This window comes from Scyliorhinus canicula, chromosome 1 (genome assembly GCF_902713615.1).
Source record: "Scyliorhinus canicula chromosome 1, sScyCan1.1, whole genome shotgun sequence".
Lineage (NCBI taxonomy): Eukaryota > Metazoa > Chordata > Chondrichthyes > Carcharhiniformes > Scyliorhinidae > Scyliorhinus > Scyliorhinus canicula.
In genome coordinates this window covers 174,403,425-174,425,179 of record NC_052146.1, presented here as the reverse complement: position 1 = coordinate 174,425,179, position 21,755 = coordinate 174,403,425, and the positions used below count along the sequence as shown (strand labels likewise).

The following is a 21,755-nucleotide window of genomic DNA, read 5'->3' as shown; positions in this document are numbered from 1 at the left end:
GGGACTCTGGAGTGAAGCACTGCACATGGTCAACTCCACCTCCACATGCGCGATGCTCAACCTAACGCAGCTAAAAGTGATACATAGAGTCCACTTGACCAGAACCTGAATGAATAGGTTCTTCCTGGAGGTGGAAGATAGATGTGAACGGTGCTAAGGAGGCCCAGCCAACCACGCCTACATGACTTGCCCTTGATTTGCCGGATGCTGGGCAGCCTTCCTCAAGGCAATGTCTAAAGTGGTGTGGATGAGGGTGGAGCCATGCCTGAAAGTGGCGGTCTTCGGGGTATCAGATCAACCAGATCTCTTCATGGGGAGGAATGCCGACGCCCTTGTCTTTGACTCCTTGATCGCCCGCCGTAGAATCCTGCTTGGCTGACCGTCAGCGGCACCACCCAAAGCTGCAGACTGGCTGTCCGACCTACCGGAATTTCTCCAAACGGAGAAAATCAAATTTGCCATCCATGGGTCGGAAGAGGGCTCCCACAGAACATGGGAGCCATTCATCCGGCTGTTCCTGGACCTGTGGCCAGCAACTAGGTAGCCAGGGGAAAAGGAAAAGTAGCCAAGGCACAAAAGGAAAGAGGGGGAGAGGGAGGGGGGAGGACCCAGGGAAACAAGAAAGCACAACCAAACACAGCAGGAGAGCCAGGGGCCACAGGGAGGGGGAGGGGGTGAGAGGAGACAAAGAGGAGGCGGCGGGGGAAAGGGCGGGAACAATAATGGTGGGAGCCAGGAGGGAAAAAAGAGGGGAACACAGGTGGGAAAGGAGACATAGGGGACCATAACAGCCACAGCAAACGCAGCAAGGGAAAGCAAAACAAAAGATTGAAAAGAAGAAACAAAGAAATAAACCCATGTAAATAACAAAAAACGACCGTAATGTAAAAACAGCAGGGCCCACTCTTGCAAAATACCAATTGCTCTGTGTGTAATTATATTGTGTTCTGTTTACCAAAAACCCAATGAAAACGTTTAAGAAAAAATAATTCCTCTATTTAAGTTTAAAAGCCTTGGACAAACTCTTATGTCTCTCAAACTGAATGTAAAATTCAATCACATTATGATCGCTGCTACCAAGGCATGCCTTCACCTTGGGATTGTTAATTCATCCGGGTCTCATTCACAATGACAGGTCTGGTACATCTGTTTCTGGTTGGCTCCAGAATGTACTGTTCTAAGAAACTATCCTTAAAACACTCTATGAAGTCCTCAACTAGGCTATATTTTCCCATCTGATTTATCCTGTCTATACCCCCCCCCCCCCCCCCCCCCCAGATTATTGCTGTACCTTTCTGATACGCATCCAGTATCTGTTCCTTTATACTCTCCCCTACCATGTGGTTACTGTGAGAAGGATTGCACATCACTCTCACAAGTGACTTCCTGCCTTTATATTTTCTCATCTTTACCCAAACCATTTCTACATCCTGGTTTCCTGAACTTAGGTCATCCCTCTCTTGTGTTAAGAGAAACCCCCCCCCCCCCCTCCTCCCTTTTCCTAGCTTCCTCTCCTTCCTTCATTTCATGTACCCTTCAATATTCAGGTTCCAATCTATGTCCCCCTGCAGTCGTGTCTCTGCAATAGTTATTTATATTTGTACTTTCAGTTCATCTCTTTCGTTATAAATGCTACAAGCGTTAAGATAGAGCCTTTAGTTTTGCCTTTTTATTATTTTTGTAACCTTTAGCCTTACCGGCGAATGTACTCTTAGCTTTTTCTCACTATCTCTTCCTGTCAAGGTCTGTTTATTATTTTCCTTTTAATGCCTTTCTCTTTTACTTTGTCTCTACTCTATTTTTTACTGCATCTTGGAAAATTGGATCCTTTTCCACCACTGTTTAGATTACAACCCTCTCTGCTTCCCTAATTATGCGGCCCACTAGAACACCTGTCCCAGCACACTTCAGGTGTAGACCACCTCAACGGTACAGATCCCACTTTCCACAATACTGGTGCCTGTGCTCCACAGACTGAAACCCTTAATTGGACTCTCGCAAGTCTTTGAGCCATGCGTTCATTTCTCTAATCTTATTTGCCCAATGCCAATTTGAACGTGGCTCAGGTAATAATCAACAGTTTATTCTTTTGATGTTCTGCTTCTTAATTTTGTTTTTTAAAAATAAATTTAGAGTATCCAATTTTTTTCCAATTAAGGGGCAATTTAGCATGGTCAATCCACCTACCTGCACATCTTTGGGTTGTGGGGGTGTGACCCACGCAGACACGGGGAGAATGTGGAAACTCGACATGCAGTGACCCGGGGTCGGGATTGAACCCGGGTTCTCGGTACCGTGAGGCAGCAGTGCTAACCACTACACCAGTGCATCTTAATTTGGTGCCTAGGTCCTCATACTGACTATGCGGAGCCTTCTTCTTTGTCTGCCTATGTCGTTGGTATCTCAATGGACTTCCTTCCCCTCTCCACTGCAAGGTTCCTCTCCAATCCTGAGCAGATGTCCTAAGTCCTGGCACCAGGCAAGCAACACAGGCTTCGGGATTCTCGTTCTTATCTGCACAAAAGTATTAATTCCCTTCACTATATTGTCCCCTACTACCACTACATTATTTTTTGCTCCTGCATTTGAATATCCCCCTGTACTACAGTGCTATTGTTGTGCACCTCATCCATCCTGCAGCAGCACTCTCATCTAAACAAGCTGAAAGAACCTCAAACATCTTTTGTGAACAACAAAGGCTGAGACCCCTTACTTGCCTCACCCATAGTCACACTCTCCTGTCCCTGATCACTGACCAATTCAGACCTATACTGAGAAATATGACCGCCTCCTGGTACAAAGTATCAAGGTAACCTTTTCTCCGCCTGATGTGTTGCAGTGCCTGCAGCTCGGCCTACAGGTCAATGGCTCTGAGCCAAAGCTCTTTGAGCCGCACTTACAGCAGACATGTTTGTTCTGGATCACATTGGCACCCAGGTGCTCACACCTGCTGCAGACATATAGGCGTCGCTGGTTAGGCCAGCATTTATTGCTCATCCCTATCTGCCTTCTTGAACCGCTGCAGTCCTTGAGGTGTAAGTACGCCCACTGTGGTGTTAGGGAGGAAGTTCCAGGATGTTGCCCCAATGCCAGTGAAGGAACAGCTGTATATTTCCAAGTCAGTGTGGTTAATGACTTGGAGGGGAACCTTCAGGTGTTGGGGCTCTCACGTATCTGCTGTTTTTGTCCTTAGAGATGGTATTAGTTGGGTTTGTAAGGTGTTGTCTAAGGAACCTTGGTGAGTTACTGAAATGCATCGTGTAGATGGTACACACAGCTGCCACCATTTGTCAGTGGTGGAGGGTTTGAATGTTTGTGGAAGGGGGAGCAATCAAGCGGGCTGCTTTGTCCTGGATGGTGTTTAGCTTCTCGAGTGTTATTGGAGCTGCACTCATTCAGGCAAGTGGAGAGTATTCCATTACACTCCTGACTTGTGCATTGTAGATGGTGGACAGGTTTGGAAGTCACGAGGTGAGTTACTTGCCATAGGATTCTTAGCCCTTGACCTGCCCTGATAGCCACAGTATTAATATGGCTAATCCAGTTCAGTTTCTGATCAATGGTAACCACCAGGATGTTGATTGTGGGGGATTCAGCGATGGTAATGCCACTGAATATCAAAGGGTTAGATCCTTTCTTGTAGGAGATGGTCATTGCCTGTGTGGCGCGACTATAACTTGCCACTTGTCAGCCCAAGCCTGGATATTGTCCAGGTCTTGCTGCGTTTGGACATGGACTGCTTCATGATCTGAGGAGTCGCGAATGGTGCTGAACATTGTGCAGTCATTCGCATACATCCCCACTTCTTACCTTATGCTGGGAGGTCATTGATGAAACAGCTGATGATGGTTGGGCCGAGGACACTACCCTGAGGAACTCCTGCAGTGATGTCCTGGAGCTGAGATGATTGACCTCAAACCACCACAACCATCTTCCTTTGTGCCAGGTATGACTCCAATCAGTGGAGAGTTTTCTTCCTAATTCCCATTGATCATGACACATTGCCTGTCCTGTCATCCTTAATGTGTATTTATTGACTACTTAAATTATTTTATTCAATTAATTTTCCATTTTTATATTTTATTTAAATATATTTTATGAACCTTACCACCTTCTAAAACTTTTTCAGCTCACCCATGTCTGCCACGGGGTACTTTACCATGTACCATAGTGGGATTCGAACCTCAAACCCCAGAGCATTGCTGTAGGTTTGTGGTTTACCAGTTCAGTGACCTACAGCATTAGGCCACAGGAGGGAACATCAGGAATAGAATAGACCTTAACGACTTGCCAAATAGCTGGCTTCTTCTCCTGTAATAGAATAAGAACCAAATCCTACAGAGAAAAAAAGTTAGGAAAGGCAAAACAAATTTGGCACCTGCTTCCCCTCCTCACTGAACTCTCTTGGCCACCCAACTCCAGCACCCTGTTCAAATTTGCTTTCTGTGCTGTTACACTGAGGTGTCTGTTTGTGTATCCTTCTGAAACTATGGCATTAGCTGACCTTAGTTGCAGAAAACACAGTTGAAACTGCTTTCCTTAATTAGCTAATTTCACATGCTCTTCCAGTAGATCCCTGACATCCTGCTCAAGGCTGGGAAATTTAGAATTTTGACAGTAAATTTCAGTTAAATGCTAAATACAAACAAAAACAAAATTAGACTTCTACAAATTAGAATTTTACACATTTGTGAGATCATCAAAACCGCAGGCCAGAAATCTCAAATAGCTGCTTAAAAAAATCTGATAGCAAGGATTAAAAAGCAGAATATCTTTTTAAAAGATATGGGGCGAAATTCTCCCCCCCCCACGACGGGTGGGAGAATAGCGGGAGGGCCTTCCCGACTTTTTTGACGCCCTCCCGCTATTCTCCCCCCCCCCGCCGAAATCCGACACGAATCGCTGCCGCCGTTTTTTTACGGCCGGCAGCGATTCACAGCTGTTAGAAGGGCCGAAGTCCCAGCCCTTTACGACCTTTTTACGAACGGCAAACACACCTGGTCCTGCCATTCGTAAAAACGTCGTGACCACCTGGAAAAAAATAACCATGGCACCGATTGGCACGGCAGTACCACGGCCGTGCCAAGGGTGCCATGGGCCCGCGATCGGTGCCCACCGATCGCGGGCAGCGGGCCCGATGCCCGCGGCACTATTTGTCCTTCGCGCCGCCCCAGCAGTATCAATACGCGGGGCGGCTGAGGGGCAACCCGGACCGCGCATGCGCGGGTTCGCGCAAAAACGCGATGACGTCACCCCGCGCATGCGCGGGTGGAGTTTCCCACCTGCGCATGGCGCGGCTGACGTCATATGACGCGTCAGCCGGCGCTAAGGTCCGACAAGCGGGCTTAACGATTTTCGTTAAGCCGACTTGTCGGGGCCTCCGACGTCGGGCTGCTAGCCCCGACGGGGGACCAGAATCGGTCCCCCGTCGGGAAGGGGCGCGATGCCGTAAAACCCGCCCGGGTTTTACGGCAGTTTGACGATTTCTCCCGTTTTGGGAGAATTTCGCCCATGACATTTGTAAATGTTGATGTTCAGAAGGATTTGGGGATGTATGTATACTGAACATGCGAAGTAAGCATGGTACAGCAAACAATTAGGAAGGCAAATGGCATGTTAGCCTTTATGGTAAAGGAATTGGAGTACATGAATAAAGAAGTCTTGCTACAATTGTACAGACCTTTGATGAGAGTGTATACTGTGTATAGTTGTAGTCTTCTCTGTAAGTTGGAGACATTCCAGCGAAGGTTCACTGGATCAGTCCTTGGGATGAAAGGATTGTTTATGAGAGGCTGAGTAAATTGGGTCTACGTTCTCTAGAATTTCGAAGAGATGATCTCATTGAAACATACAAAATTCTGAAGGGGTTTTACAAGGTTGTTTGCCTTGGCTGGGGAATCTAGAACACAGGAACACAGTTTTAGGGTAAGAGGCCGATCATTTAGGACTGAGATGGGAAATATCTACACTCAAGCAGTTGGGAACCTTTGAAATTCTCTTTTTGAAAAATAAATTTAAAGAACCCAATTCATCTTTTTCCATTTCCGGGCACTTTAGCATGACCAATCCACCTATCCTGCACATCTTTGGGGTGTGGGGGTAAAACCCACGCTGACACTGAGGAGAATGTGCAAAATCCACACGGACAGTGACCCGGGGCTGGAATTGAACCAAATCCTCAGGGCGGAATTCTCCCATCGGGAGACAAACAGCCACCGCCAGAGTGAAGCCCGGAGTGTTTCACTCCAGCGTCGGAGGCCGCTCCTCGCCCCCTATTCTCCCCCATGAGGGGGGGGGCTAGGAGCGGCGGTGCGCCGAAGTGACGGCAGCCGCGCATGCGCAGGTTGGCTGGCGCCAACCCGCGTATGGGCGGTTGTCGTCTTCCCCTCCGCTGCCCTGCAAGACATGGCGGCTTGATCTTGCGGGGCGGCGGAGGAAAAACAGTGCGTCTTTTAGAGACGCCGGCCCAACGATCGGTGGGCACTGATCGTGGGCCAGACATCTGCTGAGCACGCCCGTTGTGCTCGATCCTCCCTCTGCCCCCCACAGGCCCCACACTCACCGGTCGCGCGCTGTTCACGCTGGCAGCGACCAGGTGTGGTTGGCGCCGGCGTGAACCGGTTGTATTGGGTAGGCCGCTCGGCCCATCTGGGCCGGAGAATCGCCACTCGACCGTTAGAAACGGCGATTCTCCGTGCGGCCTGTCGTAAAACGCGACACACCGTTTGGGAGGGAGGGGGGGGGGGGGGGTGTGGGAGAATCGTGTGCGGGTGCCAAGGCGGCATGGCGGGAATCGCCCGGCACTCCCGCGATTCTCCCACCCGGCGTGGGGGTCGTAGAATCGCGCCCACGGTGTGTGAGGCAGCAGTACTAACCACTACACCACTATACTGCCTATCTTTGGAATTCTCTACCCCAGAGAGTTGTGAATCTCCATTACTGAATATATTTAAAACTGAGATAGAGAATTTGGCCTCAGGGAAGATAGGGAGGGAGCGGGAAAGTGGGTTTAAGGCCAATGATGCACCTAGTTAATATTGAATAGCAGTGCAAGCTCAACATGTCATATGTTCTATTCTTAGTCTTGTTTCTTATGTAACTAAAAGTGTGCTAAAAAGTGGCCTCAGGAACAGTCCTAAAGGAAGAGCTGGAGAGAATTGCAGATTATAGGGGCTAAGCAACTCAAGGCACTGCCATTAATGGAGGGATGCACTAGATGGCAGTGCTAGAAGAGCACGATAGGGAAGGGTGAGGAAATAGAAGTATCTTCCACCTTCCTTAAGAATTCACAAGCATTTATCCAGTTAATGTCCAAAAAGCTTTAATGCAAGTTTTGACAAAAATACATATTTGGAGAAGTTTGGCTCGGTTTCACATACTTTCACTTTCCCAGTAAAAAAGTGTGGGGGGTCTGTGACTTCTATTGCAAAGATTGAAAGATGAAACATTTGTATTCTTGAAGAAAAAAATCTTGTACATTAGATAGTGCAAAAAAAAGGAACGAATTATAAGAAAAAAACCGCTCTAGGATAAAGTCAGTACGGCAGCACGGTAGCATTGTGGATAGCACAATTGCTTCACAGCTCCAGGGTCCCAGGTTCGATTCCGGCTTGGGTCACTGTCTGTGTGGAGTCTGCACATCCTCCCCGTGTGTGCGTGGGTTTCCTCCGGGTGCTCCGGTTTCCTCCCACAGTCCAAAGATGTGCAGGTTAGGTGGATTGGCCATGATAAATTGCCCTTCGTGTCCAAAATTGCCCTTAGTGTTGGGTGGGGTTACTGGTTATGAGGGTGGGGTGGAGGTGTTGACCTTGGGTAGGGTGCTCTTTCCAGGAGCCAGTGCAGACTCGATGGGCCGAATGGCCTCCTTCTGCACTGTAAATTCTATGATCTATATCAAGGGGTTGTAGGGAGCTGCCGAATAAAGAGGATGTCTGGTCAACAGCGGTTTGATTTACAATGCATCTCTGTGGAGCAGATATTCCCTGCATTGAGAATAAAAATGGCCACGTTAATTGTGAAAGGAAATGAGTGATGGCAGTGGCCCAGCACTGAGGCTCACCCGAAGCAGATCCCCATCCCCCCTCACCCCAATGCAAAGAACAGGTGCAGCTCAGCTGGTGAGTCCTACATCGATTGTCCACTGGGGGGGATTACAAACTACTGAACACTGTTGAGACTGGTTGCACCGCTCAGGATCGCTTTTGAAAATAAGTGGAGAGACGCGCTTTTTTCGAAAGAATCGAGTGCTCCATTTAAAAAAAAATCTTCTGTTCCCTCTTGTATGCGTACCTCCAGAGTCAATGGTACCAGGAGGCTGCGGGGAGCTGATTCAGCCTTGGAAATAGACCGCGCTATGCGAGTAGGGCTGGGCCCTGTATCCGGTCCGGGTGTTAACCGGTCCGGGGGGTTATCCGGTCCGAGGCTGCTGGTTCCGGCCTGGTTGGTTCCGGCCTAGTCGTACCTCCTCCTCCTCCTCCTCTCCCCTCCCCCTCCGGCCTTTGCGCACTGACATGGCCGAGTTGATGTTGTGCAGCCCGCGCTCCGCCGGCACCGTTCCGCCGAAGGCCACAAAGGACTGAAGGGAACAAAAATGGCGGGAAGGAGAAGCCTACTCTTGGAAGGTGAGCTGGCGTCACTAGCCCTGGCGGTTTTAATTTTGTGGACGGTGAAGTCGGTTTGTTTGTTGCTGCCGCCGAAGGGAAAGAAGTGCTCTGGTTTCTGTGTCTGCTATGTGAGCCTCAGAGGGCAGGGTAATTGACTTTAGTGTATGTGCTGATTTGAGGCTTGTTTCACAGGGTGTGGGCCTACACGGGTGACAGAAACTCACATTTAGAACTGTTCTCTTCTGTAAGTCAACTTTAGACACAAGTGTTGGAACATGCTCAACAGCGAACATTTTCTATTACTGTAGTTAACTTGGGTACGTTGTCGCCTAACCCTTTTTTGCTCTCATTTAACGTTGTCGCAAACGCCACGGCGTACCTTCAAATATGTGGAATAATAATTCCCAATTTTGTCCAATATACAGCAAGCTCTAAATGTTCTACCTTTATTAAAATGCCTTTCCAAATTACTGCGTTGTCATTTCAACCCAGGCACCTGTAGTCCTAGATAATTCAGACAGTGTTATAAAAGCTCTGGCCAAACTGTTTAATGCAGGCCATTTAAACTAAACTATCAATTGTTTGTTTCGCATCGTTTTGTTCTTTTATTGTCATGTTTAACCCCGTTAGACATGAAGTTGTGATATGTAATTTCCATGCTGCGGTCATCCATGTAGGTTTAAAGTGTACTTTCATAGTGCAGAGTAAATGAGGGTCTGTTTCTCCTCCCTCCCATGTGACCTAAAACATATGGAAAATTGTACACAGCTATGAACAAGCTGCAAATGTAACCCTGGGCCTCTGGTCCCTTCATTTAGAAAAGGGGTAGATGTACAAACTATTTCAGTTTAACTGTCTAGATTTTTCAAATCTTATTTCAAAGGGAAGCTAAATTGAGCTCCGATGCTTTAGAATCATTCCCCCTTCCCTTAACTTTCAGCTTCCATTAACTAGTTTGTTAAATAAATGAGGCTGGAATGAATGCAAATAGTTGCTTTCCCTTATTAAATTGAAAAATATATAACCAGTACAATGCCTCAATAGTTGCATATTCAAGTTACTCCAGATTGAACCCTTGTTAGAATGTTGATGGTTGGTGTTGGCATTTGTACCCTTGAAGTGCATTATTTCATAGAATTTACAGTGCAGAAGGAGGCCATTCAGCCCATCGAGTCTGCACCGGCTCCTGGAAAGAGCACCCCACCCAAGGTTAACACCTCCACCCTAACCCCATAACCCAGTAACCCCACCCAACACTAAGGGCAATTTTGGACACGAAGGGCAATTTATCATGGCCAATCCACCTAACCTGCACATCTTTGGACTGTGGGAGGAAACCGGAGCACCTGGAGGAAACCCACGCACACACGGGGAGGATGTGCAGACTCCGCACAGTTGACTTTGCACTTCTTATCACAGCGATAAAGGGAGTGATGCAATATAAAATATGGATGATGCAGAGACAATCTAAATTATAATTACAGGCGGCATTTGTCTGTCTTGGGAGGCAATGGACCGCACCTGTGGTGTAGGTCACTTCTGGATTGTGGCGGCAGAGGCTGACTCATGAATAACAGTCCCTTTCACTGCTGGCACCAATGAATAGCATTGGCCTGAGGTCACTTGTATATTTGTTTTCATTCTGGCGGGTTCACTTTTCTGCCATCTGATCATTTCTTTTGACCTCTGCTTTTTCCATGACCGTCCTGCTCCTATGTGCTCCAATCAGTAATGAGGGCCTTCAACATATAAACTCTGATCCCGAGCATGCCTTTTGAATGCGGCCATCATCCTTGGGCACATAACCCAGCCAATGGAGTTGCCACTGACTCAAGATAACAAACATGGCGGGGATTTCTGCACAATGGTGCACTCTTGTATTCAACACTGTCTTGCCAGGAGATCTTCAATATTCTGAGGAAATGGAAGTTATTTAGCTGATTTTCCTGGCTTGCACAAGTTGCCCAAGGCATGCTGCGGTAAAGGAAGATGTTGAGAACACTAGCTTGGTGCACATGGAGCTTTGTATTTTTGGTTACTTTGCTGTTGGTCCATGCATGCCTTCTCAAGTTGGCAGTCTTGGCAATCCTGGTGTTGATTTTGGCATCAAGCGATAGGTTACTGGTGTTTGTTGATCCAACCAAATGAAGCTGTTGAAATTTCCAGAGTAAGGTCATTAATACTGGGTAGAAGGTGGAGTTGCAATGCCAGGCCCATAACCTTGGTCTCCCTGACCGTGATCATCATTCCAAACTCCTTTCAGACCTTGCAGAACTGATCTACAAGTGCTGTAAATTAACTTCAGTGTTGCGTCATCAGCAAATGGCAACTCACGGACTAGTACTTTATGCACTTTGGTCTTGATGCAGTCTTGCCATGTTGACCAGCTCGCTGTAAGCTCTGGTATGCAGGTGGGCGCACTCATTTGAGTCACTGAAAATGTACAATGTCTACCTGCTATTAAGTAAGCATGGGGAATGGGCCATAAGAGATTAGCTGCTCCTTTTAAAAAGTTAATTTGCAAGTTAGAAGTTTACAGCTTTCAGACTTCAGGCTTTCAAAAATGTCTTTCAGCTCCTTTCCCACCATCACCCAATGTATTTACCACCAAGGTATATCTCAGGGTTGAAGATATTTCTCAAAGGATAGGATGCCTCCCCTCTTTGAAGTCTGACCAATTGCAGAAAGGTGTTGCAAGCAAAATGAATGCTAGAAGCTGTTTAAAATACTGTTTGTGTCAGATGATGAGCATTTTTATTGAAAATGTAGCATTATACTATGTAAGGCGTAGTGCATTATTCTGCTGCTGTTAATGGGGAAGTGTCATATGGCTAAAGTCTAATTGAGAAAACAAAAACCTATCCAGGTTTATTCAAAAGTCAATTGCTACTTATGTGAAAGATCACAAACTTTGCATTGTTTATGGAAAGACTGAAGACATTATAGCCTCAGAACTTCTGCTCCTGGAGAGAAAGGTTGCACATGTTTTGCTTTAGTGCAATGTAAGAATTTTAATTAGAGAGCATTAGACATTGGAGGTTTGACATAGGAAGTGCTCATGTACTGCACGTTTAAGTGATACACTTTTACAGCACATTGCACCATGTGATGCAGTGTATTATTCTGCTACTCACACTACTTGACATTAGAGTTTAATTGCATTGTTTACTACAGGTCCAAACCTTGACATTCTCAGGTATGAATTGGTAAGGTAGTAAGCATTCTGCATTCTATGTCAATTAAGGCAATTTAAATTAACATTGCAAATTATTCCCTTTGTTATTTATACACTTGTTTCATTACGCCCTCCTTTGTTAAAAATGTCTCCTAAACAATTTGCATTGTGATCCTTGATTTGCATCCCAGTATTGTCCTACTCACATTCCCTGTTCCAAGCCCACTTCATTGTGCCCAACTCTGGGGGGGAAAAAAACTCTTCCAAATCACAATGCCTCAAAGTTCCCAATAATCTAGCTCTGGCCTTTAATTCATTATGATATTTTACCACACCCTCTCCACCACCTTTGATACTCTTATCCCCAGAGAATCGCCTGCAATGGCTTAGTTTCTCACTTATGCACTCTGCTGGTGCACTCCCTTTTTTCTCATCTATTTGATGTTCCTTGATGACATCATTGAAATTCATGGCATCAGTTTCCATAGGTACAATGTCAATACCCATTTCTAACTCAACACCACCTCTCCTGATTCCTCCTCGTTCTCCAATATGTCTGTTTATCCAACATTGAAAGAGTAAAAATTTCCTCCAATTAAATATTGAGAAGCTTTCAAGATCAGCAGCGGGGTAAATATTGAGAAGCTTTCAAGATCAGCAGCAGGGTTCAGCAGAGATGACCTGGCACCAACTCTCTTTGGTATATTCTTCTTTCCAATTAAGGGGCAATTCAGCGTAGCCAATCCACCTACCCTGCACACAGAACACAGTACAGCACAGAACAGGCCCTTCGGCCCTCGATGTTGTGCCGATTAGGACACTACGGGCAATTTAGCATGGCCAATCCACCTAACCCGCACATCTTTGGACTGTGGGAGGAAACCGGAGCACCCGGAGGAAACCCACGCACACACGGGGAGGACGTGCAGACTCCACACAGACAGTGACCCAGCCGGGAATCGAACCTGGGACCCTGGAGCTGTGAAGCATTTATGCTAACCACCATGCTGCCCAAATGCAATAATTGTTTTTTTTAATAAAAGCCTTCAAATGCATAAGCAGCGAGATCCCACTAGAGGAGCAGGAAACACTGCATAAAGGAACTTCATTTGCCAAAGTAGTGCATGACTAGATGCATGGGTGTGTGTATAATATACTTTATATGTGTATTTTATGTGTGTATCTTGCTTTATGTCATTTATATTTGTTACATCACCCACACATCCATTTAAATAATCAATACTAATCTCTATTGTCATAAGTAGTCTTACATTAACACTGCAATGAAGTTGTGAAAAATAAGATGAAAGATATGCAATTATTCAAAGACAGACAAATAGGCTTTTTAAAAAGTTGTGTGGCACAAGTGAGGCCACGGCATAACTACTTGCATTTTGATCACTTGACTAACATTTGCAAGTGAAGAAATGTACAAGTAAAAAAAGATGCAGCTTTGAGTTTAATGCTGCTATTTCATTCCCGGTAGAAACTACATTCAACATGAAGAACAGAAAAGGCATTTCTTCAATCTCTTCTATTCCCAAAAGATTTCTCTATCCTTTCCTGAGGGTGCCAATACCTGTTTCTATAGATTTTCAGACACAGGCTGCATAACCTACTCCTTTCAGGAGAAGTCATTCTTCATATCAGAGCTTTGACAGCTCCTTTCCCACCGTCACCCAATGTATTTACCACCAAGGTATATCTCAGGTTGAAGATATTTCTCAAAGGATAGGATGCCTCCCCTCTTTGAAGTCTGACCAATTGCAGAAAGGGCAACACAAGTCCATAGTGCAAATATATAGATACCAGCATCGGATGAAGCATACAGGAGTGTAGTATTAATCAGGTCAGTTCATAAGAGGGTAGTTTAGGAGACTGGTAACAGCGGGGAAGAAGCTGTTTGCCAGGTTTGGGGGGGGGGGGGGGGGTCTTAACTGTTTTGGTTCATTACCTCTAGTTGTGAGCTTTATGTATTGGGCAGGAAAGGAGTGTGGTATATGTTTAGCATATAGAATGCAGCATATTCTTTTCTCTTACTCTTGCCAGTTTATTTGGGGAGAGTGAAAATGCCCCTTTCTCAGGAAGTGGTCTTGCTCTGCTGCAGGAGCAGAAGTTCGTTATTTGGTGAGTATCTGGTAGTGACTGTGGTTTAGTCTATTCCTCAAGTTCAAAATAGTCCAACAACTGGTGCTACGGTGAATAAAATGTATAAAAGCAAAAGTGAAATATACAATTGAATAAATGAATTAAAGAGTGAATTAGAACACGTTGAGGACGGCACAACAGTTTGCAGGTGATACAATAATAGGTGGGAAGGCAAGTGGCGAGGATGACGGTCTACCGAGGAATATAGACTGGTTAAGTCAGTGGGCAAAAACTTGGCAGATAGAATATAGTGTAGGAAAATGTGAAATTATGCGCTTTGGTAGGAAGAATGAAAGGAGCTGCAGATTATTTAGAAGGAGAAAGACTCCAGAAAGCTGCAGTACAGAGATCTAGCATGCAAGTTCAGTAGGTCATTGGGAAAGCAAACTGAATGTTTGTCTTTATTTCAAAAGTAATGGAGTATAAAAACATGGAAGTCTTGCTCAAACTATACAATGCAGTAATTAGTTAGCCACACGTGGAATATTATAAACTGTTTTGGTCCCTTTATCTAAGGAAATATATGTTGCCATTGGATATTTCGATCCTAGACAAGACTGCAACAGTGGCTAGAATACTGGACGGAAACCTCAATATTTTATTTTCATTTTGACAGACTGTGAGGAAAGGATACTTTGCTCCAGGAGTAATTACACAAAATAGGGATAGGGTATTTTAAAACAAACTGTATTACTAACACAGTATTAAAATCTTTCACATCACATTAGAAAATAACTGACCCTTTAAATAAAACTACTCAGTTCAGTGAATTCAATACCCTTAACTGTTATCTTTATTTAACCAAGAGAAAAAACCGTCTTCGCTCTCAATCCAATAACTACCAATGATATTCAGGAAAACTTGCTACAGAGATGTTCTTTGGGAAAGAGAGATCTCCTGATAACTGCTTAAAAGAAAAGATCTGACTCATGCAGAAACTCTGTTTGTATGTTTTCAGAAGATGCTTCTTAGCTTATTTCAGCTCCCCCTTGTTCTCAGACAAGTCCACACTGCTTTTAAAGACTGTTAATCTCTTTTAACTGAAGTGCAGATAACAAAACTGCCTGACCAGTGGTGACAACTTCATTTAGGTCATAATTGAACTGCTTTCTCAAAATGCCTGATGCCTTGATTCCATCCAGCAACTACATCATCTTACCAAGTTGAAATCTAATTAACTCCACAGGAAATCCCCTTAATGAAAACATAGTTCCAGTAGCCCAAGCTTTTTGCAATCCTTTAATTGCACCCCGGCTCTTAAAATAGACTTGCCTTTCAAACTAATGTTTCTTTTAAAACATGATTGCAGCAGTCAAACACAGTCTAACCCAGGTTTTTGAGTTTTCAGGTAGGTGCTGAGAGGTTGTATCCCCTTGTGGGAGAGTCTAGGACCAGAGGGTGTAATCTCCATGAGGGGTCGCCCATTTAAGACCGAGATGAGGAGGAATTTCTTCTCTGAAGGTAGTGAATTTGTGGAATTCTTTACCGCAGAGAGCTGTAGAGGCTGGGTCGTTAAGGATGGTCAAGGCTGAGATGGATAGATTTTTAATCAGTAAGGGAATTGAGGATTATGGTGATATGGTGGGAAAGTTGAGGATCATATCAGATCAGTCATGATGTCATTGAATGGCAGTGAAGACTTGATGTGCCAAATGGCCTACTTGTGCCCCTACATCTTAAGGTCTTATGGACAGGTGATGTGTCACAGCTGCAGCATGTGGTGCTCGTTTGACCCAAGGCAAACACATCTCCACTAAGCGTTTGAAGTTTGAGCATCTTCGGCTCGAGTTTGAGCTTGAGGCTGAACTACTGCAATGTATCGGGGAGGGGGAAAGTTACCTGGATTCTTTGTACCAGGAGGCAGTCACACCTCATTTCAGGGCCTTATGATCTGGTCAGGGGCAGGAAAGTGTGACAGCAAGTGAGGCAGGTAAGATGACTCGGAGGGTTGGATGGCAGGAGTCTCAGCCTTTACATTGCCCAACAGGTTTGAGGTCTTTTCAGCTTGTTTTGATGAAATTGAGGGCTGTAATGTGGGTGAGTAACTGTCCAGACACTGCAGTACAGGAAGTCATGAAAGGAATATGGTTGCAGTAGTGGATAGCATGGTCAGAGTGATTAATTCCATTCTCTGCAGCACAAAGCGTGAGTCTACGTGGCTATGTTGCCTTCCTGCTGCCAGACTTCCATTGCTCGGGGCTGGAGAGGATGGGGAGGGGGTTCATGGAAATGCTAATGATGTAGGCATGACAAAGATGGATGTACTGCATAGTCAGATGAGGACCTAGGCACCAAATTAGGATGCAGAACCTCCAAAGGTCATAATCTCTGGGTTATTACCTGAGCTGGATGCAAATTGGCATAGGAGAAATCTGATTAGAGAAATGAATGCGTGTCTCAAAGTCTGGTGTGGGTTCCGGTTTGTGGGGCACTGGCACCAATACTGGGTAAGTGGGAATCTGTACTTTTGGATGGTCTATATCTGAACCTTGCTGGGACAGCTGTTTTTGCGAGTCGCATAACTAGGGAAGGAGAGATGGTTTTAAACTAAACTGGTGGCAAGGGATCAAATTTGGGAAGATGTGGTAAATCAGAAAGCAGAGAAAAAGCAAAAGAGAAAGGTATTATTACAGGAAATGACGGACAGACCAGGACCGGAAGGGAAAGAGAGTACAGATCTAACAGTAGATCAATGGATGAGACTAGACATCATAAAAAGGATAAAATTAAAAGCTATATATCTGAATGGATGTGGTATTCGAAACAGAACAGATAAACCGAATGGTTGCATATAAATAAATAAGTACGATTTAATAACCATTATGTAGACATGGTTGTAGGAGGACATGGATTGGGACCTGAATATCGAAGGGTACAGGATATTTAGGAAGGACGGGACGCGAGCCAATGGTGGAGGGGTGCTCTATTAGTTAAGATTGATTTAGCACAATACAGAGGCACAGGCTAAGTTCAGGAAACCAGGATGTGGAAACGTTTGAACAGAGAGGAAAAATGATAATGGTAAGAACTCCCTTGTGGGAGTTGTGTACAGCCCCCTTAACAGTAACAAAGACCCTTGCTCCAGTCAATTAATAGATACAACAATTTTAACTTTGAATCTAATCACTTCTCTGTTGAACACAATATTAAATCCCAATGCTTTTCACTACTACAAGAGAAGTTTTATTATACACTGCATTCAAAACCCATAAATGATTTGACTTTACTATCACTACTAGTTCACAAGCATAAGTTAAACTGTTAGTACTTATCTAACTTCTAGTAGTGGACTTGCAGAGGACGTTATTACCCAATTGCACTTGGCCAGGCACAAGTGGTGATCAGACTCCTTCAAGATGGAGGCTTGAGGCTTCTTCTGCGATGTTGTTCCTCAAGGTTTCGCTGATTAAATCTTTGTGTCTCCTTCTTATACAGATTTCACTGACACTAATCTCGTGCTTTGCGATGTGCTTGCAGGACAGCACTAATCAATCACTGTCCTTGAGCCACAAATGTTTGAAGAGTCGTCACTCACTCGGCAGTCATATTTCTTAGGAGCATGACACACAGGGGTCTGTGTTTAATCACTGTCTGTTGAAGGCATAGCAACAGTCATTGCCCAATCAGCTCCTGTGACTTGTGCTGATAATGATCTCCTTTGAGGCAAGGACATCCTGTTGTAGAAACTGCATTCCCAGAAAGTCTCCGGAAAGCCTATGATTTCTTTAGTATCTTTATTACTTGGCTACATTTCCCATCAAGCTACAGTGTCTCTTGTAACATCTCCATATTTCCCAGTAAGCTTAGGGCCAGGGCTACAAAGTAGTTGGGTGGAGCATAAAGGAAGAAATAATTGGAGCTTGTCAGAAAATGTCGGTGGCGATATCGGCAATTTAAATTTATATGTAGACTGGAAAAGCCAGATAGGCAAGGGTAGTCTGGATGAGGAGTTCATTGAATGTTTTCTTCGAACTGCATATTCTGGAGCCAACCAGATAGCAGCAAGCACAATACGATTGGAATTTGCATTTAGTTTGAGGGAGAGAGGAGTATGTCTGAGATTTTGTTAATAAACTTAAATAAGGGCAATTATGAGGACATGAAAGCTGAGCTGGCTAAAGTGAAGTGGCAAATTAGGTTAAGGAATAGATCAATAGAGATGCAGGCGAGATTGCCATTTTCCAAATCTTGCAAGAGTTTGTGACACTGGTATTATGGGAGTAATGAATATCACTTGGTGAAGGTGCATCTAGGTAGTAGTGACCATAATATGATTGAATTTTACATTCAGTTTGAGAGAAGAGTTTGTCCAAGACTACGTTTTTAAACTTAAAATAAGGGCAGTTATGAGGGCAAGAAAGCAGAGATGACTGAAGTAAACTGGAAAATTAGGTGAAGGGATAGTTAAATATAAATTCACTGGCAAACATTTAATGGGATATTTCAGAATGCACAGAATAGATGCATTCCAACGAGGAAGGAAAAGATCCAAGGGACAACACATCGTCTATGGTTAACTAGAAATGTTAAAGATAGTATCAAATTTCCCATGGTTGTGCAAAGACATGTGGCAGGTCAGAAAATTTGACAATATAAGGGAACTGCAGAGAATGACTAAAAGATTATAAAGTGGGGAAATTATAGTCCAAGAGAAAGATCCCAGAAATGTAGAAACAGAATTTTTGTAGGTACTTAAAAAAAGAAGAGGTAATAAAGTGAGTATTGGTCCTATCTGAGTCTGGAAAACAAGGAGATGGCAGATGAACAGGTATTTTGCATCAATCTTCACTATAGAGGATACAAGTAACATCCTAAAATCAACTGTAAACCAGGAAATAGAAGGGAGGGTGGAGCTCGGGGAAATTAGTCTCCAGAGAAGTGCTACAGAGTAAATTGTTGGAACTGTGGCTGGTAAGAGCCCAGGTGCTGATGACCTTCATCCTAGGATCTTAAAAGAAGTGTGTAATAAGATATTTGATGCATTTGTTTCAATTTTCCAGCTCCCTAGATTCAGGGAAGGTTCCATTAGATTGGAAGATAGCAAATGTAACTGTTACTCAAAAATAGAGGGAGAGAGAAAGCAGGGAAACTACAGGCCAGTTACCTTAACATCTGTCGTCGGGAGAAAAATGTTAGACGCGAATATTAAAGAAACTATAGCAGGGCACTTGGAGAAGTTCAAGATACACTTGGACCTAGAATGTTCAGGTGAGCCAATCCCAGCGTTACAGCTCCTTCCTTTCTCAGTGCTGGTGCCATTGTCCATGAAATGGGACTCCTTCCAGACCACTCTTCTAGCCACGCCTTCAGCTTCCTGATCTGTCTATCGCTATATAATTAGCATGTGGCTTGAGGAGTTAACCTTTTTAAAAAATAAATTTAGAGTACCCAATTCTTATTTTTTTCCAATTAAGGGGCAATTTAGCGTGGCCAATCCACCTCATCTGCACACCTTTTGGGTTGTGGGGGTGAGACCCACGCAGACACGGGAAGAATGTGCAAACTCCACATGGACAGTGACCCGGGGCCGGGATCTAACCCAGGTCCTCGGCACCGTAGGCAGCAACCTGAGGCGTTGACCTAAGATTTAAATCGTATCTACAGCACCTCAAAGTGCTTTACAATTCTGAAGTACTTCATTAGCTATAATTACTGTTGGCAATGTGGGATTTATGGCAGTCAGTTTACGCACTAAGTTTTGTAAACAATGTAATCAAGTCATCTGTTATATTGATGGTTAACAGATATTAGCCAGGACACCTGGAAGGACTTCCCTGTCCTGAATGGATGTTGGGTGTCTATCACTCTGAGGCCTGGTAGTCACCTATTTAAATGAGGTGAATGATCTAAGAGAGTGGTCATACAGTGTGGTCATTAATGGAGTTCTTCACTGCATCAAGGTTGGAAATTTGTTGAGAATGGGAATTTGGTGCATGGGAGGAAGGAGATGCTGCTTTCTGACTCCAGTGCCTGTAGTGGTTTGTGTAAGCTTGAGACAGTAGGTATTTTATTTTTTTGGCTGTATTTTTAGTTGTAAGTAAGTTGCAGAAAGAAAATCCCAACACTCAAAAAATGAATATAAGTAATAAACCAATCTTCATTCTGCTGTGTCTGGATTGTGCTATGTGGGAGTTGCTGAACAGCAAGACTGTCTGAAGAAAACACGTCTGCAGTAGATGTTTCTTTCTTGGTTCGGGTTATTGAGTATGAGTTGGAGACACAGGGAGAAGTACGGGTTTCTAGACAGTTCCAGACCTCGGTCACACCTCGTAGTGAGGTGCAGAATACGAGTGTTGGGACTGATGGTGTACAGAATAGAGGAACCAGATGGGATAGAGAATGAGATTCATACAACTGATTCTGTTCAGCAGTTGCAACTGTCTTATTACTAATGAGGAAAAGAATAAAGGAGGTCAGGTCGAATGGTGTGCAAATGACGCTTGGAGCACAAGGCTGTCCAGAGATGGGGGAATATGTGGTGGCTGTAGGGGATTCAATAATCGGACAGAAAGCGACCTTTGTAAACATGCTTGAGTGGCTATTGGTGAGGGAGGGGGAAGACCCTGTTGTCGTGATCTATGTTGGGACCAACAATGGAGGGAAAAGGACATGATTGTAGAGTACCAGCCAGCAGGAACTAAATTAAAGGACAGGACTTCAAGGGTTATAATATCTGATTGATTACTTGAGCTCTGTGCAAATTGGCAATGAGAAAAGAGATTTGGGAAAATGAACATGTGGTTGAAGGAGCAGCGTGGGAAAGAGGGTTTCCATTTGATGGGATACTGGCACCAGTATTGGGACAGGAAGGAATTGTACCTGAACTGAGCTGGGACCAGAGTTTAAAGTGGTGGATTTGAAATTAGTAAATGGCTGTTGAAGAGGACATTAATATAAATTACTTCGAAGACTTCCTACATCTAGAGATGCAGGAGGCAGACAAAACACGTGCTTGCATTTGTTTTCCATAGCTTATTCCTGGAATAGGCCACTAGTCTGAAGCCAGACACTGTAGCTGGAGGGGCAACACACCACATCCAGCACAGCTAAGCAGGAGTTTTCCCTGGTCTTACTGTCTTACATAGATCTGTTGGAAGAATTTGAGGGTTGATTTGATACTTGACTTGTTGAGCCATTTGATGGCAGCACCTTCCTTGGCCTCCAGCCGTCCTGTGGTGGGAGACGAACCCGGAGTTTCTGGTTCGAGGTGAAATGTTGTGCACTGCACCATTAGACCTCAAAGTATTATAAACAATAGTCCAAATACAAATAACACTGAAGACAGAGAAATTGCTTTATGCACTAGAGGTAAAGGAAAACTTTCAAGGTGTAAAGCAGACATTGTCAAACTCGAGGGCGCGGGCCCGCAGGTGGGTCGCGGGCGGATGTTGGGAGGGTCGCAGAGCCGTCCGTCGCGGCGCTCCCGATCGCGCAAATCTGTGCGCAGCAGCTGCCGGCTGCAAGCGGCGTTCAAAACGGCCGCAAAAATATTAAAAAAATGCGGCCGCAGTGCGCATGCGTGCCAGACCATCGGTGTGCATGCGCAAAGCTATGAGCATGCGGACCGATGATTGGGCATCCATGCGAAGTGCAGCCGCTTTTTCTTTTAAACGGTCGCGGCTTTTTGTTTTACAAGTTCGGGAGGTTTTATTCATTTATTTTATTAATTTAATTTTTATTTTTTTCATTCTTTTTTTTCAAGTATGTTTTTTTTTTCAAATTTGATAAAATTTTACCGGGGGAAACTCGGTGCTCCTCCCCACCCCGCACCAGCCCCCTCCAGTTCATTGACTCCCTCAGCGCCATGGCCAGGGGTTGAATTGCCAGCG

General features: G+C 44.7%; 2 protein-coding genes across 3 annotated transcripts in view; one reads left to right on the top strand and one right to left on the bottom strand.

The window, feature by feature from the left end:
* LOC119969388 (zinc finger protein OZF-like) overlaps positions 1–17,258 on the bottom strand; it is an 89,526-nt gene extending 72,268 nt beyond the window's left edge. The window contains exons 1-2 of one of the 2 annotated variants that reach the window (XM_038802987.1): positions 8,290–8,379; positions 5,681–5,763 (exon numbers count right to left, since the gene is read on the bottom strand). The gene's annotated coding sequence lies outside the window, so the exon portion shown is untranslated. Of the gene's footprint in view, positions 1–5,680; positions 5,764–8,289; positions 8,380–17,236 lie in introns of those variants that run through there. The other variant, XM_038803025.1, reaches the window with a different exon arrangement.
* The window catches only part of senp6a (SUMO specific peptidase 6a), a 204,740-nt gene continuing 191,434 nt past the window's right edge, over positions 8,450–21,755 (top strand). The window contains 1 exon segment of the mRNA XM_038790658.1: positions 8,450–8,621. Coding sequence (XP_038646586.1) covers positions 8,591–8,621 — 31 coding nt within the window. The 5' untranslated portion in view covers positions 8,450–8,590.